This window comes from Polyergus mexicanus, unplaced genomic scaffold, assembly GCF_030449975.1.
Source record: "Polyergus mexicanus isolate NDT 795.1 unplaced genomic scaffold, iyPolMexi1.0 SCAF_8, whole genome shotgun sequence".
NCBI lineage: Eukaryota > Metazoa > Arthropoda > Insecta > Hymenoptera > Formicidae > Polyergus > Polyergus mexicanus.
The window spans coordinates 5967997-5995976 of record NW_027223328.1 but is presented as its reverse complement, the minus strand read 5'-3'; the positions used below and the strand labels follow the sequence as shown (position 1 = coordinate 5995976).

At 38.5% G+C, this 27980-nt stretch overlaps 3 protein-coding genes and 1 pseudogene across 3 annotated transcripts; 2 read left to right on the top strand and 2 right to left on the bottom strand.

Moving 5' to 3' along the window:
• Nucleotides 1-3770: 3770 nt before the first annotated feature.
• Nucleotides 3771-4574, bottom strand: LOC138935257 (tropomyosin-like). The gene has a single exon (XM_070299708.1). It carries the CDS (start codon nt 4572-4574, stop codon nt 3771-3773), a length of 804 nt encoding a protein of 267 aa, XP_070155809.1.
• Nucleotides 4575-10550: 5976 nt separating this feature from the next.
• LOC138935256 (uncharacterized) lies at nt 10551-13635 on the top strand. Its single transcript, XM_070299707.1, has 3 exons — nt 10551-10604; nt 10982-11776; nt 11839-13635. Exons 1-3 carry the CDS (start codon nt 10551-10553, stop codon nt 13633-13635), a joined length of 2646 nt encoding a protein of 881 aa, XP_070155808.1.
• A 3-nt stretch (nt 13636-13638) lies between these two features.
• On the top strand, nt 13639-14754 carry LOC138935255 (uncharacterized). Its single transcript, XM_070299706.1, has one exon. It carries the CDS (start codon nt 13639-13641, stop codon nt 14752-14754), a length of 1116 nt encoding a protein of 371 aa, XP_070155807.1.
• Nucleotides 14755-20136: 5382 nt separating this feature from the next.
• LOC138935254 (cytochrome c oxidase subunit 1-like) lies at nt 20137-20909 on the bottom strand (annotated as a pseudogene).
• Nucleotides 20910-27980: the final 7071 nt, after the last annotated feature.

Genomic DNA, 27980 nt, shown 5'->3' with positions numbered 1-27980 from the left:
CCAGGATACACGTGGGACGCTATGTTAAAGTATATGGGTGTGTGATTCGAGTTGTTAACCGACATCGATATGGTGATGTTCGTCGAACGCGGAATACGCGGCGGGCTAAGTCAATGTTCCAACAGATACGCGCGCGCTAATAACAAGTATTTACAGTCGTACGATCCCTCGGAACCATCGTCGTATCTCATGTACTTCGATATAAATAATTTGTATGGATGGGCGATACGTCAATCGTTGCCTTACGAAGATTTTCAATGGGTCGATGACGTTACGAGCATTGACTTAATGTCCATGACACCGAACTCGCCTATCGGTTACATTCTAGAAGTCGACCTTGCGTATCCGTTCGACCTTCACGACTCTCACGCTGACTTGCCGTTCTGCCTGACGCGCAATAAGCCGTCCGAAAAACGAGACAAAAAACTTCTCGCCACGCTGTACGATAAGAGACGTTACGTGACGTATTATCGCAATCTGCAGCAATGCATTCGACACGGATTACGCATTACGAAAATACACAGAATATTGCGATTTGCGCAATCTCCATGGCTGCGCGGATACATCGAACTGATCACGCGACTACGAATTAACGCGAAAAACGAGTTAAATCTGAGAAAAATCTGTACAAATTGATGAATAATGCCGTGTTCGGCAAAACTATGGAGAACGTGCGTAATCATTTGAATGTCCGACTCGTGACTCGATGGGACGGGCGATACGGCGCGGAGGCGATGATCGCGAAGTCGAACTTTCACAATAGAAGCATCTTCGCGGAGGATCTCGTAGCCGTGGAATTGCGCAAACTGGAGGTTAAGTTCAACAAACCGATCTACGTGGATATGTGCATTCTCGACGTATCAAAGATTCGTTTGTACGAATTTCGCTATGAGTACATGCTACCATTGTATCGAGATAAGTGTAGGATAATGTACACCGACACGGATAGCCTCATTTATCGCGTCGAATGCGAGGACGTGTACGAGGATATGAAGCGCGATATCGACAGATTCGATACGAGCGATTACGCGACGGACAACGCGTACGGTATGCCTCTCGCTAATAAGAAAATATGGTGCGATGAAGGATGAGAACGCTGGCACGATTATGACTGAATTCGTCGGGCTCAGAGCGAAGATGTACGCGCTGCAAGTCGACGGTAGAAGCAATACGAAAAGGATCAAGGGCGTTAAGAGCGGCGTCGTCGCGAGAACGATAACGTTCGAAGATTACGCGCGCTGTCTTCGACGAGGGATCGAGATGAAGCGCGAGCAGTTTTGTATAAGGTCCAAGTTACACGAGATGTATACAGTGTCGGCGTTGAAGGTCGCGCTCAGTCCGCACGATGACAAGCGATACGCGATATCGGGAACTACGGATACTTTACCGTGAGGGCATTATAAAATACCGCTGTGAGGAGCGAGGAAAACGTATATCGAGAATGTAATAAATATTATTTACGTTTAATAAATACTACTCACGTTCAATAAAATACTATTCCCGTTTAATAAAATATTCCGAGAGCGCGATAGAAGAGAATAACGAGCGCATGTTTCGCGAGGATCGAACTCGCGAGCGCATGTTTCGCGAGGATCGAACTCGCGAGCGCTTCGTAATTTTGCGAGACGCGCGTTCGCTATTCTATCTACGACGCTCTCGGAGATGTTTCTTAAAACATTCAAACTTTAGTAGTTTATTGTTAGTATAAATATATTTTATAAATAATATAACATATTTTATATATTCAGCATAGTATTGCCATCGCATTTTCGATATAATATTTCGCGGTCGTGCCGAAGATAGTTCGAGAAGAATCGAAATGTGTGCTTTTAACCCAGATTTTCGAAACCTGATGTTTCTAGATCGAAGAAAAGTATATTTCGATCTAAAATGTTAGGGTGAGAAACATCGGTTAATATTCTACGAATTATCGCGTCGAAAATTGTTTCAGAAGGACTGAAACACATGTTTTTAACCTAAAAAGAAAAGATTATATTGTATATTTCGATTTGAACTTTTTGGGTGAGAAAACGTTGGTTAACATTCTACGAATTATCGCGAAGAGACGCGCTTCTAAATTTCACATCAAAGTATACAAGTTTTATATCACGGGCTTGTATTCTATGACTTGGAATTTCGAGACTCGAAACATCGATGGATGTTCTACGAATCGTCTCGAAGAACGCGCGTTTTGCGCGAATAATATAATTTGTTTTTATAAATAATATAATTTGTATATCCGAAAATGTAATAAATATTCGCGTTTAATATAGCTTACTTTAATAAAATGCTTCGAGAGAGAAATAACAAAAGCGGGCCGAGTATTTCTACATTATAAAAAATCGCGGGAACGTCCGATCAGTTCTATATGTAATAGATTTTAAGTCAGATCCGACAAACTATTCTAGCTCATTTGTAGAGCTAGAATAACTTTTCATTCTTGTTAAAGATTTATTCACAAATCTTGAGCTAGAATAGTTTACCGGATCTGCGTCAAAATCTATCATAATTAGGACAGAGCGGAAATTTTCACGATCTCTTTATTATGTTCTCGGAAGCATTATATATCGAGCAACGCGAAAAAAGGTTACCGCGAGATACGACGTTAGCTTAACGACGCGATGAAGAATTCATATAGAGCGGGAGAAAGAGTCCGTATAAAGCGCGAAAGAGAAAACGCAGGACGCGGCGGCCGCGTAGCAGCGCGAGAAAGAATTTGTATGGAGCGCGAGAGAGAACCCGTATGGAACGCGATAATTTCGTGATAATTTTTATTTTTCTAACGAATAATTTTATTTAATATATGTAGTTGTGTTTAATATATGTAGTTTTATTTAGTAAAAATACATTTTTATCATAATACAGTCGTTTTATTTATCCAAGAATTGTGCGATTCGTCCATTCCCAGCCATTTTACGTAAACCTCGTCGCCCTTTCGACGCAGTACCATTTCCACGAGATACACGTCGGATCGCCGACGCGCAGCAACTCATGCTCGTAGAATCCTCCGGCGATCGGCTCGTCGCGCTAATCCTTCAACAGATACGTTACAGGATTAGTCCGTTGTATCTTAGTTATTCGAAAAATCTCAGTAGTCCAGTTGGGTGTGAAGCCTTTCTCGAAGATCGTCTTAAATTTGCTGACGCGTACCGGATCGGCTACTTTGAATTTTGCCGGAGCCGCGATCTTTATATTGCTGTACACAGTATTTAAAAGTTTATCGGCCATCGTTGGAGTCACATCGGTGGGTCTCATACCTATAGTGCGATGTTTTCGGGTATTGTACTTCTCGATGAATCGAGGTAACTCGTCGATCCACTTCTACGTTCCGTTCAGCGTGAAGTACTTCCACATAGAGTTTTTAAGCGTACGATTGAATCGTTCGACTATCGACGCCTTCATCACCGAGTACGTCGAGTAATGATTCACTCCGCGCTTCTTCGCGAAATTTCGCACATCGGCATTGTAAAATTCTTTTCCTTTATCGATCTGCAGATTTTTCGGACACCACTTAGAGTCTCGCACTATTTTAGATAACGCTCGGGTAACCTCGTTCGCGCTTTTGCTCTTAAGCGGTACAGCGTATTTGCTTAACGCGTCGATAACGGTGAGTATGTAGTTGTGGCCTTTGTTGAGTCTCACGTAAGGACGCATCTCGACCACATCCGCTTGCCATAGGTCGTCGTACCCGCGCACCGCAACGCGACGACGCGGGAAGTTTCTTCTCGCGGGCGCGTGCAATTCCTCGACTAGTCTTCGTTTTTCGACGCTCATAATTCTCTTCTCTTTCTCTCGAGAATAACGTTGGGTGGAATCTCTCTCTCGAGCGGCTCGCTGCTTCCGCTAATCTTCGCCAGTTCCCTCACTCTTTCCGATAGCTCGTCCGCGTCTCTCTTCAATCGTGACGTTGAATTTTCCAATTCTCGTATCTTCGTCTCGGATTTCGCCGCGGAATTCGCCGCGACGCGCGATTTGTGGGTTAGTTCCTGTATTCTTTTACCCTGATTGAACAGTATTTTATGATTACTTGCGCTTCTCGTCGAGGACTCCGCCGCGTTGGGCGATATCGTATTTTTCGCTGCATCGATCCGATCGCTTAAACCATTGATTCGTTTATCCAAAGCATCGATCCGTTTACCTAGAGCGTTAGCACTCGCTTCTATTCTCGAAACGGAATTTTCCACGGCGTCTATTCGTTTACTCAGAGCGTCGTCGCGCGCTTTTATTTCAAAAACGAAACTCTCCGCGACGTCTATTCGTTTACCCAGAGCGTTATCGAGCTGAGCCAGTCTCGTGAACAGTAGGATGACGCTCTGCCCCGCCTCGTCCGCGTCTTTTCTCAATTGCGATGTGATTCCCTCGACGTAGCTTTCGCTCGTCGCGTCGACGTCCTCCTCAGGCTGAGCCAAGTGTTTTATCTTGCGCTCTCTCGCGTCGTACTCGATGGAAGAGCTTAGACACAGCGCGTTATCGCGCACGTAATTTCGCTGAGACTCGATAGCCGGACGTAGTCTTCCGGTTCTCGCGTCGTTGCCTCGGTTTCTTAGAGGTGTGCCGAATTTGCTCACGGACATCGCGAATCCCGCGTACGACTGCGACGGTCGTCGACGCAACGGTTCGATTTATACGATCGCTCCCGTTTCGCGAAGCTCCTCGATTATCGATAGAATCTCGTTTTCGTGAGCATTGTTGCCGGCTCGACGCGAAACGTCCAACATTTGCAGACGATCCACTAATTCGTTTGGATCATCCCAATGAACGTAATCGATTCTATTGTTCGTGATTCGCATAGTCGACGGTACGCGACCCGCGCCCATCTTTTTTGCGTCGCTGCCGTGGATAAGCGGAGCGATAACGAATTTGTATTTGTATCCTTTATTACCTAAGACAGACTTTTTAGCGTCATGATCGCGTCAATGAGCGTTCGTTGTTAATAATATACTCCTGTACGTTAATTTATCCTTTTCTGTATATATGAGACTATTAGGAATTTTCATAAAGAATAATTCGTACAAACCGGGAGTACCGATGTATTTAATCTCATCTATGAATATGGAATCATTCGTATCTACGTCGAATCGCTTATCGCCGAGCATCGCGCTTTTCTCGCCGATGTAAACCCCGTAAACGTGATCGATCTCGTTCGGCGCTTCCCCGCCGAGAAGAGCCCCATATACAATACTTTCGCCCCAACGGTCCTAGCCGACCGTGCGATATTTCGCGACCTTGAGAAATTCGCGGAATTTGTCTAACGGGTATTTCGAGCGTCGAGGGCGACTCGAGATTCTCGGATTCGAACTCTTCCTCCTCGGTTTCGTCTCGCGCGAATGGATCTCTCTCGACGGAACACTCGTTTAACGGAGTAGAGACGGCGTCCAATCGTCGTCGCGCGCGTTTTCGTTTCGCCTTAGGTTTTTTCCAAACGGGAGTCAGCGCTTCGTCCTTCCATTTTTCCTCGACGCTCGTCGTCGCGGGCGAGGCGTCGATCGTGTCTCGCTTTATCATTTCGGGTTTAATTTCGTCTCGCTCTATCTCGTCTCGCTCGGCGCGATCGGCGATGCGCCGCAGCGGTTCGACGATCGGCTTGAAACGACTGTCTATCGCGATCTCGTTTTCCATTTTGCCGGTCTTCAATGCTCTGTGTTTTTTACGAATCGACGCGCGCGTCTTAGCGATCTCTTTCGCCGTATTTTCGCGTTCGCCTCGATATCCGTCGAGGCCATTGCGACTAACGAATCGATTCTTCTCGCTCGCGGGGGAGAGCGATCGGTGCGTTCGACGTATCCGCGACGACTGATCGCTCTACGGTACAATGAAGTCGTTAAACCCGGGAGTGGTGCACTTGGACACAGTATAATTGGACACGGTGCAAATGGACACGTTACAAATGGACACGAGATTTTGCACACGGTTCAATTGGACACAGTGCATTTGGACACAGTAATTTTGGATACAGTAGCTGTTGGACACATAAGAAAATACGCATCGTTTACTTGGACACCGCTCAATTGGACACTGTTCATTTGGACCCCGTTCGTTTGGACACCGTTCGTTTGGACACCAAAATTTGATTTAAATTATACGACGTAATCCACACCAAATTTTTGTTTTAAATAAGAAATAGGTTTGGGTTAGGTTATATCTTCCGGAAGTGGAGCCCCCCCGCAGTGGGGGCGGAACCCACTGTATCCATGCATGACATCCAAATATGCGAAAGGCTAAACAAAGTGCTAAAAGCAATGTAAAATTAATGACATCAGTATCAGAGATATATAAGTATGAAAATATTTTATTTTGACAGATATTATAACCTTCAAATGTATCTCCTTTTCACGATTTCATATTTTACATAGATTTACCAGTATAAAATGTTATAAGAATACTGATTATATTTTCCCAAAATGATTTTTATTTCTCTCCATCTGTTACATATTCAAACAAACAATGCGCATGTTTCTGTGTACAAATGAACGGTGTCCAAACGAACGGTGGGCAAATGAACGATGTCCAAACGAACGGTGGGCAAATGAACGGTGTCCAAACGAACAGTGGGCAAATGAACGGTGTCCAAACGAACGGTGGGCAAATGAACGGTGTCCAAACGAACGGTGGGCAAATGAACGGTGTCCAAACGAACGGTGGGCAAATAACGGTGTCCAAACGAACGGTGTCCAAATGAACGGTGCGCATCTTTCTGTGTCCAAACGAACGGTGTCCAAATGAACAGTGTCTAATTGAGCGGTGTCCAAGTAAACGATGCGTATTTTCTTATGTGTCCAAAAGCTACTGTATCCAAAATTACTGTGTCCAAATGCACTGTGTCCAATTGAACCGTGTGCACAATCTCGTGTCCATTTGTAACGTGTCCATTTGCACCGTGTCCAATTGTACTGTGTCCAAGTGAAGGCCACTCGTTAAACCCTTGTCTGTATCTACCGGCGCGAAGCGCGCTATCTTTGTCGATCACTAAGAAACCATTTTTATACGGCCAACACGTGCGACAGCGCGTGAAAATTTTCGTACGACATATCCGTGTTCACGTGATCGTTGTACGCGTGACGCAAATTAGTGCCGTCCTGTTTAAAGAGAATCAACAGATTTGCGTTATTTCGAATCAAATGTTTCGGTATTTTAGCGTACGTTTGGCACAGATAGAAGCAATCGATGTTCGAGTGTCGACCCATAGCGAAATACTCCCTGATAGTATCGTGTTTGTCGCACGCTACGTCGTCGAACACGAATATCGAATTCGGGAGCGCTTCGTTGGGCGGTATAACGTCAAAGTTATTAGAAAATGTGGAATAACCTATATCTTCCATCGGTGTTAATAAATTCTCTAAATATTGATATTTAGGCTGCTGCAACGACTTCGAATAAACGTAAACGTTCTCGAAGCGTACGCCATGCGGACTCTCCAATAAATTTATCAACGCGTTCGTTTTACCGCAAATAGAGGGGCCGCAAATGACGCAGCGAATAGCGCTTGGTAATAGACAACCGTGTTTGCGCGTTTCCTCCGACGGTCGCGTCCTATTATCGAGGTTCGTCACCTTTATCGCGATCGGTTGCCGCACGAAGCGCATTCCTTTTGCCGCGCGCGTGCGTGGTACACTCGCGCGAGGCAGGGCGAGACCTTTTTATTTATATACGAATAGATCGCCACCGATCGCGCAGTAGCGAATCGCGCGCGGTGAATCGAAATGTTTATCCTACTAATAGATGGTGACGATATTCTCGATTTCACCACCGATCAGTTGCGGTATATCCCGAAAATAATTTTGCTAAAGCATTTCGGTCGCTACGTGGAACGATTGTGGGAGAAACTGCCCGAATATATAAGAGTGGATCCGGAGGTGCGGCGCTACCGTCGATGCCTAGAGCATTATAATCGCCCCAGGCAACGAGCGCACATCGACGGCGCACCGGCGCCGCTCGTTAAAGGTTGCGGTGAATGCAATACGCGAAATGGCGGTACGGTGTGAGCGGTGATATCGACGGCGCTGGCTTATTGAACAGAGCGATAAACGCGCTCCTTTCGAACTACGTATACCTGGATATCAATTTTGCGGGCCGGGTACCCATCCCGCAAAAAGACTCGCGCGAGGCGATCGAGGCATCAATCCTCTGGACGCGGCCTGCCGCGAGCACGACGTCGCGTACTCGCGAAGCGGCGAGGTCGCCGATCGACACGCCGCCGACCGCGCGCTCGCTGAGAGAGCGCGCGAGCGCGTCGCGGCGAAAGACTCGACTCTCGGCGAGAGAGCCGCCGCGGCGGCTGTATAGATGGCTATAAAATCGAAGACGAAACTCGGAATGGCTACGACGAAAATCAAGAGAAGAAAGAGCAAAAGGAGAACAACCGCTACGAGGAAAAAAACGCTTTCGATAGCGAAACGCGGCGGCTTCTTACCCCTACTGCCGTTATTGGGAGCTCTCGGTTCTTTGGCTGGGGCAGCAGCGGGAATCGCGAAAGCGGTGAACGATCGCAAAGCGGCGCGACGACAGCTGGAGGAGTTGCAGCGCCACGATCGCGCGATGGAGGGTCGCGGTTTATATCTCGTGCCGTACAAGCGCGGGAGTGGCGCGTCCTTGATGAGAAGAAGAGGAAACGCTAAAAAAAAACTTTGCGTAAACAGACGTTAGAGATCTTCCCATCCGTCGGAGCAACGACGAATGAACAGTTAAATCGCGCGGCGATACTCTCGCGCGTGCCTCACTTTAGAGGCGTGTTTATGCGCGACGCGCTTCCGTCGCGGGCGCGCCGCGAAGAGAACGTGTTCAGAAAATATCGCGACTTTTGCGCAATCTCATCACCATCATCTTACTCACTCTAGTCCTTCTCTTTAGTGCTCTTTCTCTCTTCCTTTTCTCTCTCATACGCGACCTCAACCCAATCCCTATGCCGGTCTTATCAATCCAATCAGCATCGCACGACGCTATCAGCCAATCATAATCAAGCTCTCAGGAGCTTTTCCGCGCTCCTGCGTCGATATCGACCCTTCCGGTGATCCTCGATCATTCCTCGAGTAACGGTCTTTCATAGCGCACGCTGTCTTGGGAAAAATCGACAAAGCTCTCGGAATTTGGTTGCTATTCGGATCGGATCAAGAAATCAATCTCACGGTGTTCTCAAGAATCTCAGTGAACGAAAGGACATTATCAACCGGCAGACAATCATCGAATTGAGTGTAAGTGTGAATACTCGCGAGGTGCGGCTCGGACCAACGTACGTGTGCGTGGACTCTAAGTGTTCTTCCCGACACCCTCCGAAACCAGAGACTCCTCTGGTACTTTGTTCAACATTTTTTGGTCTTTCGAGCCGGAGCGGTGAGAGCGGTAACGAACATATCGGTGTGCGGGCATAGAAATTCGGTTGTGTGCTTTCCACGTGCTAACGGCGAAAGTTCGAGAACGACCCGTGTCGTGCTTTCTCTTTCGCTCTGACTTCCGTCGGGCTCGGTTGCTCGTGAGGGTTCGGCGACGCTCGGACGGACTCGGGCGTTTGGTAACGGATCTCTGCGACACGTGCTCCGGCTCACGCTCTCGGCGGCCATCTTGTGAGCTTCGTGCGCGCGATACGGACGGCTCATCGCACACTCTCTCCTCAGTGAATCTGAACGAACATATCTGTGCGCGGAAGTAGAAATTCGAGTGTGTCCTTTCCACGTGCTAACGGCGAAAGTTCGTGAACGATCCGGGTCGTGCTTTCTCTCTCGCTCTGACTTCCGTCAGGCTCGGTTGCTCGTGCGTGTTCGGCGACGCTCGGACGGACTCGGGCGTTCGGTAACGGATCTCTACGACAAGTGCTCAGGCTCACGCTCTCGGCGGCCATCTTGTGAGCCTCGTGCGCGGGATACGGACGGCTCATCGCACACTCTCTCCTCAGTGAATCGGATCGAACATCTCTGTGTGCGGACTAAGAGAACCAAATGTGTGCTTTCCAAGTGCTACCGGCGAAAGCTCGAGAACGATCCTCGGCGCGTTCTCTCTCTCGCTCTCAGACTTCCGGCGCGCCCGCCAGTTCGTGCGTGTTCGGCGACGCTCGGACGGATTCGGGCGCTCGGCAACGGATCTCCGCGACGCGACTAGGCTCTCTCTCTCGCTCCTGTAGCAACGCGGTGCTTTTGACCACATTCCCCGGCTGGAACGCTCTCTCCCCGGGCATCTTGTGAGTCTCGTACGCGGTATACGGACCTCTCCTTCTCATCCTCGGAGACGCACTGCTCATCGGACACTCTCTCTTCAGTGAAGTTAATCAATTAGACATCACCTGACAAAACAAGGCATTACGACACAGCAGCAAACCATCTACGGCCACCGCTCATGTGGCCATCTCACCCCCCTCTGGGAATTCGGAGACCTCTGGATGTGCACTGTGCTCTGGTCCTCATTACATTGTCTCTTGTCCTCGTTTCAGAGATATGTCTCCTCATCTGCAGCGCAACATAGTAATTGACCGTCGACTCTGCTTTAACTGCTTGGGCAGGCATAACGCACTCGCCTGCTAAAACTCCAAGAGGTGCAGAGACCGCGGCAACAAACATCATACCATGATACACATGGATGATCAACCGCCTCCACGTCAGCCAGCTACACAAGGCAGGGTAACCTCCTCAACCGCAGTTCCACAGACGCCGGCGCTAGCCTCACCAAATGAGAGCACAACATCAGCGGCTTCGGAATGACTCACGCACGCCGTCCTCGTTCCATCTCATTCGGCAGCTCTCATTCGTCCGGCAGTTTTACTCGCTACTTGTTGCGCCATCATCCGATCACCTGGCGGCTCGCCTCACTCGGTCAGGATGCTCATCGATCCCGGATCGGAACTCACCTTTGCTTCTGGATAACTTATCAAAATCCTTCAGGTGCCTCGACGGCACGCCTCTGTCCCCATCATAGGTATTGGCGGATCTCAGTCGGAACGAACTCGGGGTGTCGTCCCCTAACACTTCACTCAATTCACTCTTCGCAATCCATCAAGGTTACAGCTTACATCCTCAAGAATTTGACAACCTCACTCCCGTCTATAGCGACAGCAGAGCATAGTTGGCCTCACCTTCACGGGCTCCAGCTGGCGGATCCGGATTTCCTCACCCCCAGACCAATATACTTAATCCTCGGTGCCGACTCCTACGGTCTGTTCATCCAGCCCGATATCATTAAAGGGTCGGAGGACCAGCCCATCGCTCAACACACAATTTTTGGATGGATTGTCCTCGGTCCGACCTCTACACCATCGGCCACAGCTCATAGTTCTCATCATGTCGTGGATTATGAGTTTCACGACCTGTTCACAAAGTTCTGGATTCAAGAAGAGGTTCCCTCATTCTCCGCAACTCAGCTCAACCCTGACGAAGAGGAGTGCGAAACTCATTTCAAGGATACTCATTCGCGAGATAGCGCTGGGCATTATGTCGTACGGCTCCCCCTCAAGTTCCAGACCAGCCATCTAGGGGAGTCGCGAACAACTACTCAACGTTGCCTGCAACGCATGCTACGGCGCCTCTCAACGGATCCGACCTACCAGAATTTGTACTCATCATTTATTCGGGAGTACGAAGAGCTTCAGCACATGGTCAGGGTTCCCCCCTCCACTCCAGAACCATCACCGGTGTTCTACCTTCCTCACCATGGAGTCCTTAAGGGTGACAGTATCACCACCAAATTAAGAGTGGTATTCAATGGGTCCAGCCTCACCAGCACGGGATCTTCCCTCAACGATATTCTGCACACGGGTGCGAACCTCCAACCAAACATCTCAGATATCTTACTCTGGGTGCGACGATACCGGTACATTTTTATCACGGATATCACCAAGATGTTTCGCCAAATTCTCAGGTTCATCCAGACGATTGGGATCTCCAACGGATCCTCTGGGTCGACGATCAACTCAACATCATCCCGTATCAACTCACGACGGTCACGTATGGCACCCGATCAGCCCCCTTCTTAGCTGTTCGCGTCCTCCTTCAACTTGTCGAAGACGAAGGTAGGAACTACCCCTTGGCGGTCCACCCTCTCCTCAAGGGGCGGTATGTGGACGACATCTGCGGAGGCGCTGACACTCTTCCGGAGCTGATCTCTATCGCTCATCAACTGGTAAACCTCTGCAAGGCGGGCGGCATTCCTCTGGCGAAGTGGCAGAGTAATCATCCGGAGCTATTCCAGGCTCTCCCTATGGACGGCGCAGCAGTAGAGCCTCACTCGTTTGCTAACACGCAGGGTAAGATTTTGGAACTCACATGGCAGCCTCACTCAGATCAGTTCGTCTTCCAGAGCAAGGCCTCCAACCGGCCCGTCATCACCAAACGGACCATACTGTCGGAAGTAGCGCAACTGTTTGACCCTTTGGGATTCTTATCTCCGGTAATCATCAGGGCGAAGACTCTCCTCCAGGAACTGTGGCTGGAAAAGGTCGGCTGGGATGACTGTCTCTCGCCGCAACTTCGAGATCGGTGGACGCACTTCCGTTCAGAGCTGTCGGCCCTGACTTCCATCACGATTCCTCGGTGGATGTCTCTCACGCCGTCAGCCACGGTCGAACTTCATGGATTTTCGGATGCTTCGCAACTTGCCATGGCGGCTGCAGTTTACATCAAGGTCACCCATCACATGACAGAGCCAATCATCACACTGGTCTGCGCCAAAACCAAGGTCGCACCTCTCAAACGGCTCACCATTCCCCGGCTGGAACTCACGGCGGCAGTTCTACTCTCTCGTCTCATCAGCTATGTTCAACGAACACTAGAACTCGCGGAGGTACCAATCTACCTGTGGATGGACTCATCAGTATCGCTCACCTGGATCAACAGTCATCCTTCTCGCTGGAAGGACTTCGTTCAGAATCGAGTGGCGGCAATTCAAGAACGCGTACCTCAGGGCCATTGGCGGTTTATTCCCGGCAAGGAGAATCCAGCAGACTGTGCTTCTCGCGGTCTCTCTTCCACGCAACTCTCTCGGCATCATCTTTGGTGGAACGGTCCGTCATGGCTAGCACAGTCTCCTCAACATTGGCCAAGCACGGTATCACAACTAGATTCGGCGGCGACTCTTGAGGAGCGGCCCGGGTTTCTTCTCACCTCCTCAACAATAAGGCAACATCACCTCTGGGAACTTCTCTATCGTTACTCATCGCTCACACGGCTTCTTCGGATTACGGCTCACTGTCAACGGTGTTGCGCGATCCTCAAAGGCATACCACAGTCTTCTCTGGCCACACCTCTCACACCTGCAGATCTGGAAGTTTCACGACTATATTGGATTCGGTCAGTCCAATCGGCGTACTTCTCATCGGAACTGACACTCATCTCAAGCGGAGCATACTTGTCAAGGTCTCATCCTCTCGCCAAGTTTACGGCCTTCATCGATCATTCGGGCATCCTCAGAGTCGGAGGCCGACTCAAGCATTCTCAATTGGACTCTGAATGCAAGCACCCAGCCATCTTGCCACGGGATTCTTATCTGTCCAGACTCATTATATCGGACGCCCATCTACGGACTCTTCACGGCGGAACTCAGGTAATCTTGACTTATCTTCGCCAGGCTTACTGGATCGTTGGTGGCCGAGCTCCAGTAAGATCTCACATTCTCCGCTGCGTTCGGTGTGCTCGACAACGAGGCGTAAGGGCACAGTAACTCATGGGTCAACTGCCATCATTTCGCATTACGCCATCTCGTCCCTTCCTCAACACAGGGGTTGATTACGCCGGCCCCCTTACTCTTAAAACTTGGCGAGGACGAGGGGCTAAGTGTCACAAGGGATGGTTAGCCATCTTTGTTTGCTTCTCAACTTCGGCGGTTCATCTGGAGGCAGTGACGGACTACTCGTCAGACGGATTCATCGCAGCGTATCGGCGGTTAACGGGACGGCGAGGTATCTGCCAAACTCTTTTTAGCGACTGTGGAACCAATTTTCAAGGGGCAGATACATCTCTTAAGCGGCTATTCAATGCGAGATCAAAGGAATTCTCGGAACTCGCTCAGCTACTGACCCATGACGGCACCACTTGGGTCTTTAATCCTCCAGCAGCCCCTCACTTCGGCGGTAAATGGGAGGCCGCTGTCAAATCGGTCAAGCATCATCTGCGAAGAACTATAGGCGAGACTGCCCTAACCTATGAAGAACTTACGACTCTTCTAGTTCAAATCGAGGCAGTCCTCAACTCCAAGCCATTGTGTCCACTTTCTGACGATCCAGAAGACCTGGCAGCCCTCACCCCCGGGCACTTCATCATCGGGACAGCGCCAACTACAATTCCGGAGCCATCTCTCTCCGCAGTGCCTCTTCCAAGGTTATCTCGGTGGCAGCTCATTCAGCAGCAATTCCAGCATTTCTGGTCACGTTGGTCAGCTGAATGTCTTCAACGTCAGCTAGCGATATCGAAATGGCATCATCCCACCACACAAATCAAGGTCGGCTCTCTTGTACTTCTCACGGATGAGATTCCCCCCATCAAAATGGCCTCTTGCTCGGGTCATACAGCTTCATCTTGGCTCGGACGGTCTCTGCAGAGTGGTCACCCTCAAGACGGCCACAACAGAACTCAAGCGGCCTATCACCAAGTTGGCAGTGCTTCCGACGACACCAGATCAACCCTCACCCACGGAGCAACCAGCAACGGATTCGGAATCACCATCACCAATAGCATAATTCTTCAACGCTGTTGTAGAAGGCGGGCGGAATGTTCAGAAAATATCGCGACTTTTGCGCAATCTCATCACCATCATCTTACTCACTCTAGTCCTTCTCTTTAGTGCTCTGTCTCTCTTCCTTTTCTCTCTCATACGCGACCTCAACCCAATCCCTATGCCGGTCTTATCAATCCAATCAGCATCGCACGACGCTATCAGCCAATCATAATCAAGCTCTCAGGAGCTTTTCCGCGCTCCTGCGTCGATATCGACCCTTCCGGTGATCCTCGATCATTCCTCGAGTAACGGTCTTTCATAGCGCACGCTGTCTTTGAAAAAATCGACAAAGCTCTCGGAATTTGGTTGCTATTCGGACCGGATCAAGAAATCAATCTCAAGGTGTTCTCAAGAATCTCAGTGAACGAAAGGACATTATCAACCGGCAGACAATCATCGAATTGAGTGTAAGTGTGAATACTCGCGAGGTGCGGCTCGGATCAACGTACGTCTGCGTGGACTCTAAGTGTTCTTCCCGACACCCTCCGAAACCACTCCTCTGGTACTTTATTCAACAATATATATATATATATATATATATATATATATATATATATATGTATTAATTGTATTAATATTTAAGATTATTTATATAGCTTATTTTAAAGTGTAATATTGAAGATATTAAGAAGGTAAATTTAATTTATTTGTAAATATAATAATTAATTAATGTTTATTTATAAATAATAAGTAAATATTAATATTATTTTTATAATGAAAATATAATGTTTTATTTAAACTATATAAATTAATCTTATTATTAAATAAATAAAATTTAAATTATTATAACTATAATAATTATAATTATCATAATTATCATAATTATAAATTATTATTAATTAATTATTATTAATTAATTATTATTAATTATATAATTGTTATTAATTATATGGTAGTATTGATTTATTAATTAATTCAAATATTTATTGTTTAAGAAATAAAATGACTTTTTCATTTTTTATTGAATTAGAAGTTCAATTTTATTTATTTCATATTATTTTATATTATTTTATATTATTTAATATATATATATATATATATATATATATATATATATATATATATATATTAATAGGAATATTTAAAATATATTCATTATAATTATTAACAATAATTAACCTCTTTTTGGTTTCAATTAATTTAAGTTAAATTTGATATATAGGTCTTTTAGATTATTAATATAATAATCAATATTTAAGTCGAAATTAAGTGTAAAATTTACTTTAAAAGATTGTATGTCTATATATTTGTATAAGATTTATATAAGATTTTTAATATAATTTTTAAATGCAATTTAAATGTTATTAATTAACTAAAATTCTATATATATATATATATATATATATATATATATATATATATATATATATATAATTATTTTCAGTCTAGAGATTTTTCTATATATTCAATTATTAGGCCAATAATTAGAATAATTAAAAATAAAGACGACCATAGAAGTATGATTTTATTTGAATAAAAAAATATATAGATTAATGGGATTAATAAAGTAATTTCAATATTAAAAATTTAAAAAATTAAGCTAATTAAAAAAAATTGGATTCTAGATGGTAGACGAGATTTAGAAATGGGATCAAATCCACATTCAAATGGGGATATTTTTTCTCGATTTATAATTATTTTCAATGAAATTGAAAAGTTTAATAACAAAATTATTACAGGTAGTATTATAAATATCAAAGATATAAGTAATATAGATAGAATTATTTATATTAACATTTTATAAGTTAATTTTTTTAATTGGAAATTAAATGTAATATTATATACTATGTAAATTTATAAAAAAATTTATAAAAATTATTAAAATTTTAATATAAAAATAATTTTAATTAATAACTTCATCAATAGATTGAAATATATAGAAACAATCAAATTACATCTACAAAATGTCAATATCATGCAGCTGCTTCAAATCCAAAATGGTGATTTTTTCTGAAATGTAATAAATTTGTTCGAAATAAACAAATTAGTAAAAATAGTGTACCGATAATAACATGTAAACATGTAAACCGTGGAATCCTGTAGCGATGAAGAATGTAGACCCATAAATTGAATCTGATATTGAGAAGGGGGATTCATAATATTCAATCATTTGAATTAAAGTAAAATATAGGCCTAAAATAATTGTTAAAATTAATCTTTTAATACATTCAATAAAATTTTTATTTAATATAGAATGATGGGATCATGTGATAGTTATTCCTGATGAAATTAAAATAATTGTGTTTATTAATGGGATGTCAAATGGATTAAAAGGTTGAATTCCCTTAGGTGGTCATAATTGTTCAATTTCTATTGAAGGGGATAGTGAGGAGTGAAAGTAAGCTCAGAAAAAGGAAATAAAAAAGAAGATTTCAGAAATAACAAAAAGAATTATTCCTATTCGTAATATTTTAATAATTATTATAGTATGTAATCCTTGGAATGTAGATTCTCGAACTACATCTCGTCATCATTGATATATACATAATAATGTACATGGTATTGAAATATAAATTAAATAATTTATTTTATTAAATCATATAATTATAGAAATTAAATTATTAAATAATCTAAAAGAAAATATAATTGGCCATGGTCTAATTGAAACTAAATGGAAGGTATGCTTTTGATGGATTTTTGTCATAATTATATTGTATTAATAAAATTAAGTTAATTTATGATTTATATATTAAATTTCTCTTCTATATAATGTTGATAGAATTGAAAATACGTAAGCTTGAATAATAGAAACTGAAATTTCTAAAATTAGAAGTATTAATTGAGAAATTATTGTTATTATAAAAATTAATTTATTGTTGATAACTTCCCCAGAAGATCCTAAAAGAGATAATAATAAATGACCTGCAATTATATTAGCAGTTAGGCGAATAGCTAGAGTAAGAGGGCGAATTATAAGACTAATTGATTCAATAATAACTATAAAAGGTATTAATGTAAATGGGGTTCCTTGAGGAGTTAGATGAGCTAATAATATATTTAAATAATTATATATTCTATATATAATTATAGAAATTCATAAAGTTAAGGATAATGATAAACAGAAATTAAATTGGCTAGAAATTGTAAAAATATAAGGAAATAATCCCATTAAATTAGAAATAATAATTAGAGAAAATAATCTTAATAAAATAATTAAATTTGAATAGGAATAATTAATTAAAATTTTAAATTCTTTAAATAAAAAAATTAATAATAAATTTCATATTATAATATATCGTGACGGAATTAATCAAAATTGGAAAGGAAGTATTAAAAAAATAATTAATATTCTTAATCAATTTAAAGATAATTATATTCTGGTCGAAGGGTCAAAAATAGAAAATAAATTTATTATCATTTTCAAGTTCATTTAATTTGTTTTGTAGTTATATTTAATGAATTAAAATCTATAGGGATAATATATATAAAATAAATTATTATTAAAGTAATAAGTAAAATACTTAAAGATAAGATTAAAATTAATGTTCATATTATGGGTATTATATATATGAGGAATAAAAGAATATTTTATATGTAAAATATTTTTAAATTGACAATTTAATGTTGTTGGAAATTAAACTAATTCTTTCATTAAAAATAGATGTTAATCTATTATAATTGATTTAAAAAATCAAAACTTACAAATTCAGTCATTTAATGTATATTATATAAATAATTTTTTAATAATAAATTTTATAAATTATTATAAATTAAATGTTCTAGTCAATTTTTGAAATAATTAAAATTAGTTGATTCAATTACGATTGGAATAAATCTATGATTTATACCACAAATTTCAGAGCATTGACCAAAAAATAAGCCTGGTCGATTTATGATTAAAAGAGATTGATTTAAACGTCCGGGAGTTGAATCTATTTTGATTCCTAATGATGGTATAGTTCATGAGTGAATTACATCTATAGAGGTTGTTAGAATACGAATAGAGTAATTAAAAGGAATAATACAACGATTATCTACTTCTAATAAGTTAAATTCATTAAGCTTAAGTTCATTAGTTGGAATTATAAATGAATCAAATCTAATATTTAAAAAATCAGAATATTCATATTTTCAGTATCATTGATGACTAATAGCTTTAATAGTAATTTTACTTGAATATATTTCATCTGTTAAGTATAAAATTTTAATTGATGGTATAGCAATAAAAATTAAAATTAATATTGGAGCGATAGTTCAGATTAATTCGATTATATTTCCTTGGAGTAAGAATCGATTGATAAATTTATTGAATATTAAGATTAGTAGGATAAGAAGAATTAATAAAGTAATAAAGATTAAAATTATTATTGTTGGAATTACCGACGGCGTGCGATCCAACCTTATCTCCCTCTCAGTTATGGAAAGAGCCACCGTGGCGCTCTGACTATCTTGTCTCTCAGAGACACGGACCTTCGCTCAGTATATACTAACCCGAGAGGTTTCCCGGTTGGCTATATTACGATATTCTCTCATTACATAGATCGTCATTAAGTGTTTTGTGTTCTTTCTTTCTCATTTGCATGCGCATACCCTTGTAGTCTTTGCCAACAATTATAGTAAAATCATGGAATAAAATTATTATATCATATGTAGGAGAATTTGAATTTTGTAAAGTTAAAAGTCATGTGTTAATTTTTAATAAAAGAGTAAAACTTTATTTATGGAATTTAAATCCATTGCACTTAATCTGCCATATTAAAAATTTTATAAATTTAATTAAATTGATGGAATTTCAGCGTATCTATGATTTATTGGTGGGTATGAATTTAATCATTCTAATGAAGAATTTAAAAAGAATAAATTTATAATTATTCGTTTGGATGATAATGATTCTCAAATAATAAATATTAGAAAAATTAATCTAATAATAGAGATAAAGGATCCAATTGACGATAAAATATTTCAAGAAAGATAATTATCTGGATATTCTGAGTAACGTCGAGGTATTCCTCTTAAGCCTAAAAAATGTTGAGGAAAGAAAGTTATATTTACACCAATAAATATAGAAATAAATTGAATATTTAGTATAAAATTATTTAAGGATAATCCAGTTATTAAAGGAAATCAGTGGATAAAACTTGCTATGATTGCGAATACGGCTCCTATTGAAAGAACATAATGAAAATGTGCTACTACATAGTATGTGTCATGAAGAACAATATCAATTGATGAGATAGAAAGTATTACTCCAGTTAATCCTCCTATAGTAAATAAAAAAATTAATCCAATAGCCCATCAAAGTGATGGATTATTATTTATTTTTGTTCCGTGTAAGATTGTAATTCATCTAAAAATTTTAATGCCGGTAGGGATGGCAATAATTATGGTTGCTGAGGTAAAATAAGCTCGAGTATCAACATCTAATCTAATTGTAAATATATGATGTGCTCAAACAACAAATCCTAAGAATCCAATATAAGGGCATAGATTATTCCTAGTGTTCCAAAGGTTTCTTTTTTTCCTCTTTCATTTATAATAATATGAGAAATTAATCCGAATCCGGGAAGAATTAAAATATAAACTTCAGGATGGCCAAAAAATCAAAATAAGTGTTGATAAAGGATAGGATCTCCACCTCCTGAAGAATCAAAAAATGAAGTATTAATGTTTCGATCTGTTAGTAATATAGTGATTGCTTCCGCCAGGACAGGTAAAGATAGTAGAAGTAAGATTGCAGTGATTAAAATTGATCTAATAATTGATACTAATAAAGGAATTTTATCAATAGAAAAATTTTTGTGGTGTATATTTATAATTGTTGAGATAAAATTAATTGCTCCTATAATTGAGGATATACCAGCAATATGTAGGGAGAAGATAGTTAAATCTACAGAAGGACCATTATGAAAAATATTGGATGCAAGAGGAGGATAAATTGTTCATCCTGTTCCTGTACCTTCATTAATAAAATTTCTTAAAATTAAAAGAGTTAAAGATGGAGGTAATAATCAAAATCTTATATTATTTATACGAGGGTAGGCTATATCTGGAGTTCCAAGTATTAGGGGAATTAAAAAATTTCCAAATCCACCAATTATAAATGGTATTACTATAAAAAGAATTATAATGAAAGCATGATTAGTAACTATTGAGTTGTAAATTTGATCATTATTAATTAGTGAATTTGAACATCTTAATTCTAATCGAATAATTATTCTTATTGATGATCCAATTATTCCCGCTCAGATTGAAAATAAAAAGTATAAAATTCCAATATCTTTATGGTTTATAGAGTATAGTCATTTGTTCATAATTTAATATTAATTTAATAATTATTTAATAATAACTAATGAAAATATTAATATATAAGTATTATGTCTGAATTAAGGTAATAAATTGTAAATTTATTTATGAAAATAAATTATTTTCTAATACTAATAAATTATTTTATAGTTTAAATAAAAATATTAAATAGCAAATTTAAAGAAATTTTTAAAAGATAATAAATTAAAATATAAGAATTATAAAATATATTATATATTAAACTTTGAAGGTTTAAAGTTTTTATTAACTTAAAATCTTAAAATAATTTAAATAAATAAAATTATTAAAGATATAATTATTCTAAAGTATATTAATAATGGTAATTTTTTAAAATTAATAAAATTAAATTTAAAATAATAAATATTATTAAAAAGTTTAGATTTAAAAATAAATAAAAATATAGTTATATTTATTAAATTAATATAAGTATAAATTAAAATAAAAGAATTAATAAGTATTAATATAAAAATTAAATATAAATTTGAATTTATAATAAAAATAAAAATTCTTAATCATTTAAAGAAAAAGAAAGATAATGGAGGGATTCTAGATAGATTAATAGACAATATTAGGCATATTAAGTTAAAGTTAATATGGGAATAATTGTTAAAAAAAAAAGTAGAGGATAATTTAAAATGAGAAAAAATAAGGTAAGTAATAAATAAGATTAGCCTATAAATAAATATATAAATTAATCATAATAAATTTAAAAAAAAAATTAATATTAATATTCATCTGGTTTGGTTAATTGATGAATATGTTAATAATATTTTAAAATTAAATAAATTAATTATTTTAATGGTAGAGATGTATGAAGATGAAAGAATTAAAAAATATATGGATAAATTATTAATTTCAACAATTGAAAATATATAAAATGGAGTAATTTTTTGAATAGTTAATAAGATAAATAATGTATTTCAGGGTATGGCTAAAGATATTAGAGGTATTCACAAGTGAAAAGGGGGGATTTTTAATTTTAGTATTAAGGATATAATAAAATTTAAAATAAAAAAGTTATAATTGTTAAAAAATAAATTATTGATTATTAATGAAAAAATTAATATTAAAAATGCTATAACTTGAATAATATAGTATAAGAAAATGATTTTTTTATTAATTAATTTTATACATAAATGGCAAATGAATAAGAAATTATTGATTTCTATAAAAAATCATATCATAAATAAGTCAGAAAAGAATAAAGGAATTAAAGCAAAATTAATCAAATTTAAAACAATAAAAAATTTATTAAATAAATTTAAGAAAAAATAAAAATAAATATTATAATGTGAATAATTTTATTAATTAAAAATTATATTATATATTTATTTATAATGATAAATTAATAATAATTATATTAATTTATTTAAAAAAATTAATTTATATTTTAATGTAAAATGCATAGAAATTTTTGAAGTTTTTTGTAATAGTTTAATTCTATTAAATATAATTATGTATGTATAAATAATAATTTAATTTAAATTAAATTAATAATTAATTTTATTATTTTATTATTATTTAATTATTATTTAATTATTATTTAATGAAAATATTTAATAAAAATATATAATTTATTCTATCAAAATAATCCTTTTTCAGGCATATCATTTATATTATTATAAAAAAAAATAAGAGATATAAATCTATGTTTAGGGTATGAACCTAAAAGCTTTTATTTAGCTTATTTATTTTAATAATAATATTTTATATATAAAATAGATATTTGTTTATTATATTAAGTTAATTTGAAAGTAAAATTTATATGGATGGGAATGAGAGAGAATAATTATTTGTTGAATAAAATTTTGAAAGATGTGGCCCACGGGGAGTGTGGAATTAATGAATTTATTATTTAAATAAAATTTAATTCAAATATTATTTTAAATGAAATTTATTAATTTGAAAGTAAAATTTATATGGATGGGAATGAGAGAGAATAATTATTTGTTGAATAAAATTTTGAAAGATGTGGCCCACAGGGAGTGTGGAATTAATAAATTTATTATTTAAATAAAATTTCATTCAAATATTATTTTTAATAAAATTTATTAATTTGAAAGTAAAATTTATATGGATGGGAATGAGAGAGAATAATTATTTGTTGAATAAAATTTTGAAAGATGTGGCCCACGGGGAATCTGGAATTAATAAATTTATTATTTAAATAAAATTTAATTCTAATATTATTTTAAATAAAATTTATTAATTTGAAAGTAAAATTTATATGGATGGGAATGAGAGAGAATAATTATTTGTTGAATAAAATTTTGAAAGATGTGGCCCACAGGGAGTGTGGAATTAATAAATTTATTATTTAAATAAAATTTCATTCAAATATTATTTTTAATAAAATTTATTAATTTGAAAGTAAAATTTATATGGATGGGAATGAGAGAGAATAATTATTTGTTGAATAAAATTTTGAAAGATGTGGCCCACGGGGAATCTGGAATTAATAAATTTATTATTTAAATAAATTTTAATTCTAATATTATTTTAAATAAAATTTATTAATTTGAAAGTAAAATTTATATGGATGGGAATGAGAGAGAATAATTATTTGTTGATTTATTATAGATTATTTGTTGATTATTATAAATTTGAATAATTTTTACATTATTTTTATTCAAGATTTCTAGAACTTCGTGAGGCCCAGTATATTGATCTCCGAATTTACTTGGTTTTGGACCTTTTAATAAAAATACTTGATTTCCCGGTTTAAAAGTTTGCGGGTTGATTTTTCTATCGTAATAATTTTTTTATCTAACTTTAGCTTGAATTACATTATTGCGTGCGTTTCCCTGAATTGTGTGAAGTTGAGTGACAAGATTTATTAAATATTCGTCGTAATTTGCTAATATATCCCCAGGATGTAGAAGTTCGTTCGATGGAACACGTGCTATTTTTCCAAAAACCAGCTCATATGGAGTGTGTTTTGTTGCTTCATGTACGCTCGTATTATAATTAAACATGGCAAGGCTAATCCATCTATCCCATTGTTTTTGTTCATTTGCATATTGTTTTAAATATTCGCCTAATGCGTGATGTGATCTTTCTAAGGATCTGTTTGATTGAGGATGTTGTGCGAAATTTACGAATTTTAAATAATTTTGCAATTTTCTTTATTAGGCCCCTAAGGAAATTTCTGCCTTGATCCGTTAATATTGCTTTTGGTGCTCCAAGTACGCAAATAAATCGGTCTACAAAAGCTTCTGCGATGGTTTCGGAAGTTTGATTCGGTAATGGTATTCCCATGCAAAATTTAGTTAATTGATCTTGTAATGTTAGAATATATTCGTTTCCTCTTTCGGTTTTAGGTAAAGGGCCTACGATATCCATAGCTACTTTATCAAAGGAAGATCCTGGTGTATCTGTAATTATTGTGGCGGCCTACAGCAACCACAAAATAACGACAGCGCGATATTTGCGAAATAATTATCGTTTCTCGCAGGCGCTCGCCCGTCCGCGCGTAGTGCGGGAGAGGCCGCTAGTCGGCGCAAGACGCTCGGGCCAACAAGAAAGTGAAAAGCAGTCCGGCGGGCATATAGCGCGTCCGTGCGTACTTGCGGGCAGCACCGCTAGACGGCGCAAGGCGCCCGGGCCAACCTGCAAGTGAAAAGCCGTCCAGCCGAAATATAGGTCAGCAATTAACTGTGCATCTTTAGGATTATCTGTGTTTAAAAGTTTCTTGTTTTTTTATAATTTTACAATCTATTTCTCCGATATTTACAGGATTTCTTGATAATGCATCTGCGTTTACGTTTGTTTTTCCCGCTTTGTATACAATCTCATAATCATATTCTGCTAATTTTAATCTCCAACGAAGTATTCGCATATTTGCGTCTTGTGCGTTTTTAAACCACATCAAAGGTTTATGATCTGTAACTAGAGTGAATTTTCTTTCGTATAGGTATGGTCGAAAATGTTTAACGCAATATACAATAGCCAGCGCTTTTTTTTCGTATGTATCGTATTTTAATTCATTATCTGTTAAGGTTCGTGAGGCGTATGCTATCGGTAGGTCTTTATTTATCTCTCCTTGTGATAATATTCCTCCAACGGCTATTCCTGATGCATCGGTCATTAGAATAAATGGTTTAGAAAAATCTGGATATTGTAGTACTGGTTCTTCGCATAGTTTTTGTTTTAATATTTCAAAAAGATTCTTCGTGCATGGATGTCCACTCGAAGTGGGTGTCGTTTTTTAATAAATTCGTTAATGGTTTGGCAAATTGGGAAAAATTCGGTATAAAGCGTCTGTAATATCCTGCAAGTCCTAAAAATTGTTTAATATTTTTAGGTGTTGTAGATCTTGGAAATCGTTGTACTTCTTCTAATTTTTTCGGATCTGGTTTTACTCCGTCTTTATTGATTACGTGTCCCAGATAAGTTACTTCTGTTTTTAAAAATTCACATTTGTCTGGTTGTAGTTTTAAGTTAGCTTCTCGGAGACGTTCCATTAAAGCGTTGTATTTTCTGTCGTGTTCTTCTAACGAGGTTGCGTAGATAACGATATCGTCCATATAAACAAATAATTCCTTGCCTTGTAACCCAGTTAACACTAAGTCCATTAGGCGTTGGAAAGTAGCCGGAGCATTTTTTTAGACCGAACGGCATTCGGTCAAATTCGTAGTGTCCAAAAGGAGTAGTAAAAGCTGTTTTATGACCGTCTTCGCGGTTCATTTTTATTTGATGAAATCCAGATGCTAAATCGCATACCGAAAAATATCTGGCTCCTCCTAATTGATCTAATATGTCGATGATTTTCGGTAAAGGATATGCATCTCCGATGGTTTTATCATTTAAAGCGCTGAAATCTAATACCATTCTCCATCGTTTGTTTCCTTTGGAATCTTCTTTCTTCGGCACGATCCATATAGGCGTGTTATATGGCGATTGTGAGTGTTTTACGATTCCTCCTTCTAACAGTTCTTCTACCTGCTTGTTTATTTCTTCTTTATGAATTTGCGGGAATCTATACTGACGAGTGTTTATTGTGTTGTGCCTCCGGAGAGGCACGGTAGTTGGGATCGTTTGCCGGAAGGAATTTGGGAATTCGGGCTCCGCCTGAAAACTTTATTTAAATAATTCGGACACTTTCTACATTAAATAAATAGATTAATATCAGATTTATTTGTGGTTTGGTTTATTTACAATGTTCCCGCACTTTCGCTCACGTCGCGTATCACGATAACGGTTATCTTAACGTGCGCGTGTCTAGAGTCGAGTTTCGGTCTCGAGACTTGCCTCTCGCTTCTTCGTGTATATTTCTGCCGACTGCGTGGCTATTTAATATTATAATAATTATTGATATTCGTTTTGACACTCGCGGTTGTTAGAGATATTACTCGCGTAAAGGAATAAAGATTGTCCGCGTAATATTAATGATAAAGACTGCCCGTTTGGTAGTTACTGTGATTACCCGCGTAATATTAATTAATGATCAAGACTGCCCGCGTAATATTAATGGTAAAGACTGCCCGCCGTTCGTTAGCGGTGGGCCTTTTTATTAACTCCCTTTGGCTACCCGGGAGGGGGTCGTTTAGCGACAAGGCTGTGTGTCGTGTCGCTTGATTTTGGCAATATCCGGATGCAAGCTAAGAAGTTCTAAGTAGGACTTCTTTGCTTGCACTTTCGCAATTTCTTTATTCTTTTTTATTTCGCTTTTAAGTAGGACTTCTACGTTGCATTTTCGCAATGTCCTTCTTCCGCTTGCCCTGATTTCCGCGTTTTCGCAATAAAATGATTGCACGGTCGCTCGGGCTTAGCGCGTGGCTCGCGTTGTCAGCGCTTTGTTCGGTCAACGCTCGTAACGTGATCTGTATTCGCGTTACACGTTGGGCAATCATATAAAATAATATGTATTTAGAATAATATATTTAATAATTCGTGTATAGCCTGTTCGGGCTATAACATCCCTCCCCCGTAAGAAAAAGAAAAACGGAGCTGTAAAAGTGACGTTTTTCGCAAAACAAAATTTCTTCTTATTCTAATATACAATATTTTTCCCGTATATAATATGAATATAATCGTTTCTTATTTTAATTTTCTATAAATTGTTTCAATTTATTTGTATGCATGCGAACCGCTTTTCTTCCTTTCTTAATTGTATAATTCACGTCTGAATTTTTTTCAATTATTACGTACGGTCCGGTCCATAGGGATTCAAGTTTCTTAGATCGTCCGCGTCGGAGCGTCTCGTCGTATACTAATACTTTGTCGCCGACTTTAAATTTGATTTCTCTAGTACCTTTGTCGTACTGTTTTTTGGCTTTAATTTTTTCTTCTTTAATATGCTCTTTTGCGAGCTGACTCGTTGCCCTTAATCTTTCTTTCAATTCTTGCGCGTAATCGTCGTAATTGTATGTCGATTTAGGCGGTCTCGTCAGTGACGTAGGTAGATCCGCTTGGTGCCCGTACACTAATTCGAAGGGTGTATACCCCGTAGCTGTATGCGGCGTCGTGTTATACGTAAACATTGCGAACGGTATCCATTCGTCCCAGTCTGTCTGGTCTTCGTTTATGTAGTGTCTTAAATATTCCGCTAATGTTCGATGCGATCGTTCTAACGCGCCATTACTTTCCGGATGATAGACAGTTGTCTGTATTTTATTTATTTTTAGTAATTTACATGTATTTTTAAATATTTCGCTGAGGAAATTTGTGCCTTGATCCGTTAAAATTTTTTCCGGTATTCCGTGTTCAAGTACAATTTTTGTAACAAATTCCTTGCTAACCGTGTTCGCTTCTTGATTTGGAATCGGTATCGCTTTGCTGAATTTCGTTAAATTGTCTTGGAATGTTAAGAGATATTTATTTCCGTTTGTTGTAACTGTTAACGGTCCTACAATATCTAACGCGCATTTTTCGAAAGGTTTAGTAGGCGTATCCGTAATTATTAACGGTACTTTATTTTTTCGCGATAATTTATTTTTCTGGCACAATTCGCATTTTGCGATGTATTTTTCTACATCTTTCGTTATTCCTGGCCAATTATAATTTAGGCGGATTCTTTTTATCGTGCG

Coding starts and splice junctions, on each gene's coding strand:
- LOC138935257 (XM_070299708.1), bottom strand. CDS start 4,574: ATGTCCGTGAGCAAATTCGGCACACCTCTAAGAAACCGAGGCAACGAC.
- LOC138935256 (XM_070299707.1), top strand. CDS start 10,551: ATGATACACATGGATGATCAACCGCCTCCACGTCAGCCAGCTACACAA. Junction 10,605..10,981: donor AGCCAGCTACACAAGGCAGG/GTAACCTCCTCA, acceptor CAATCCATCAAG/GTTACAGCTTACATCCTCAA. Junction 11,777..11,838: donor TCTCAGATATCTTACTCTGG/GTGCGACGATAC, acceptor CCAAATTCTCAG/GTTCATCCAGACGATTGGGA.
- LOC138935255 (XM_070299706.1), top strand. CDS start 13,639: ATGGGTCAACTGCCATCATTTCGCATTACGCCATCTCGTCCCTTCCTC.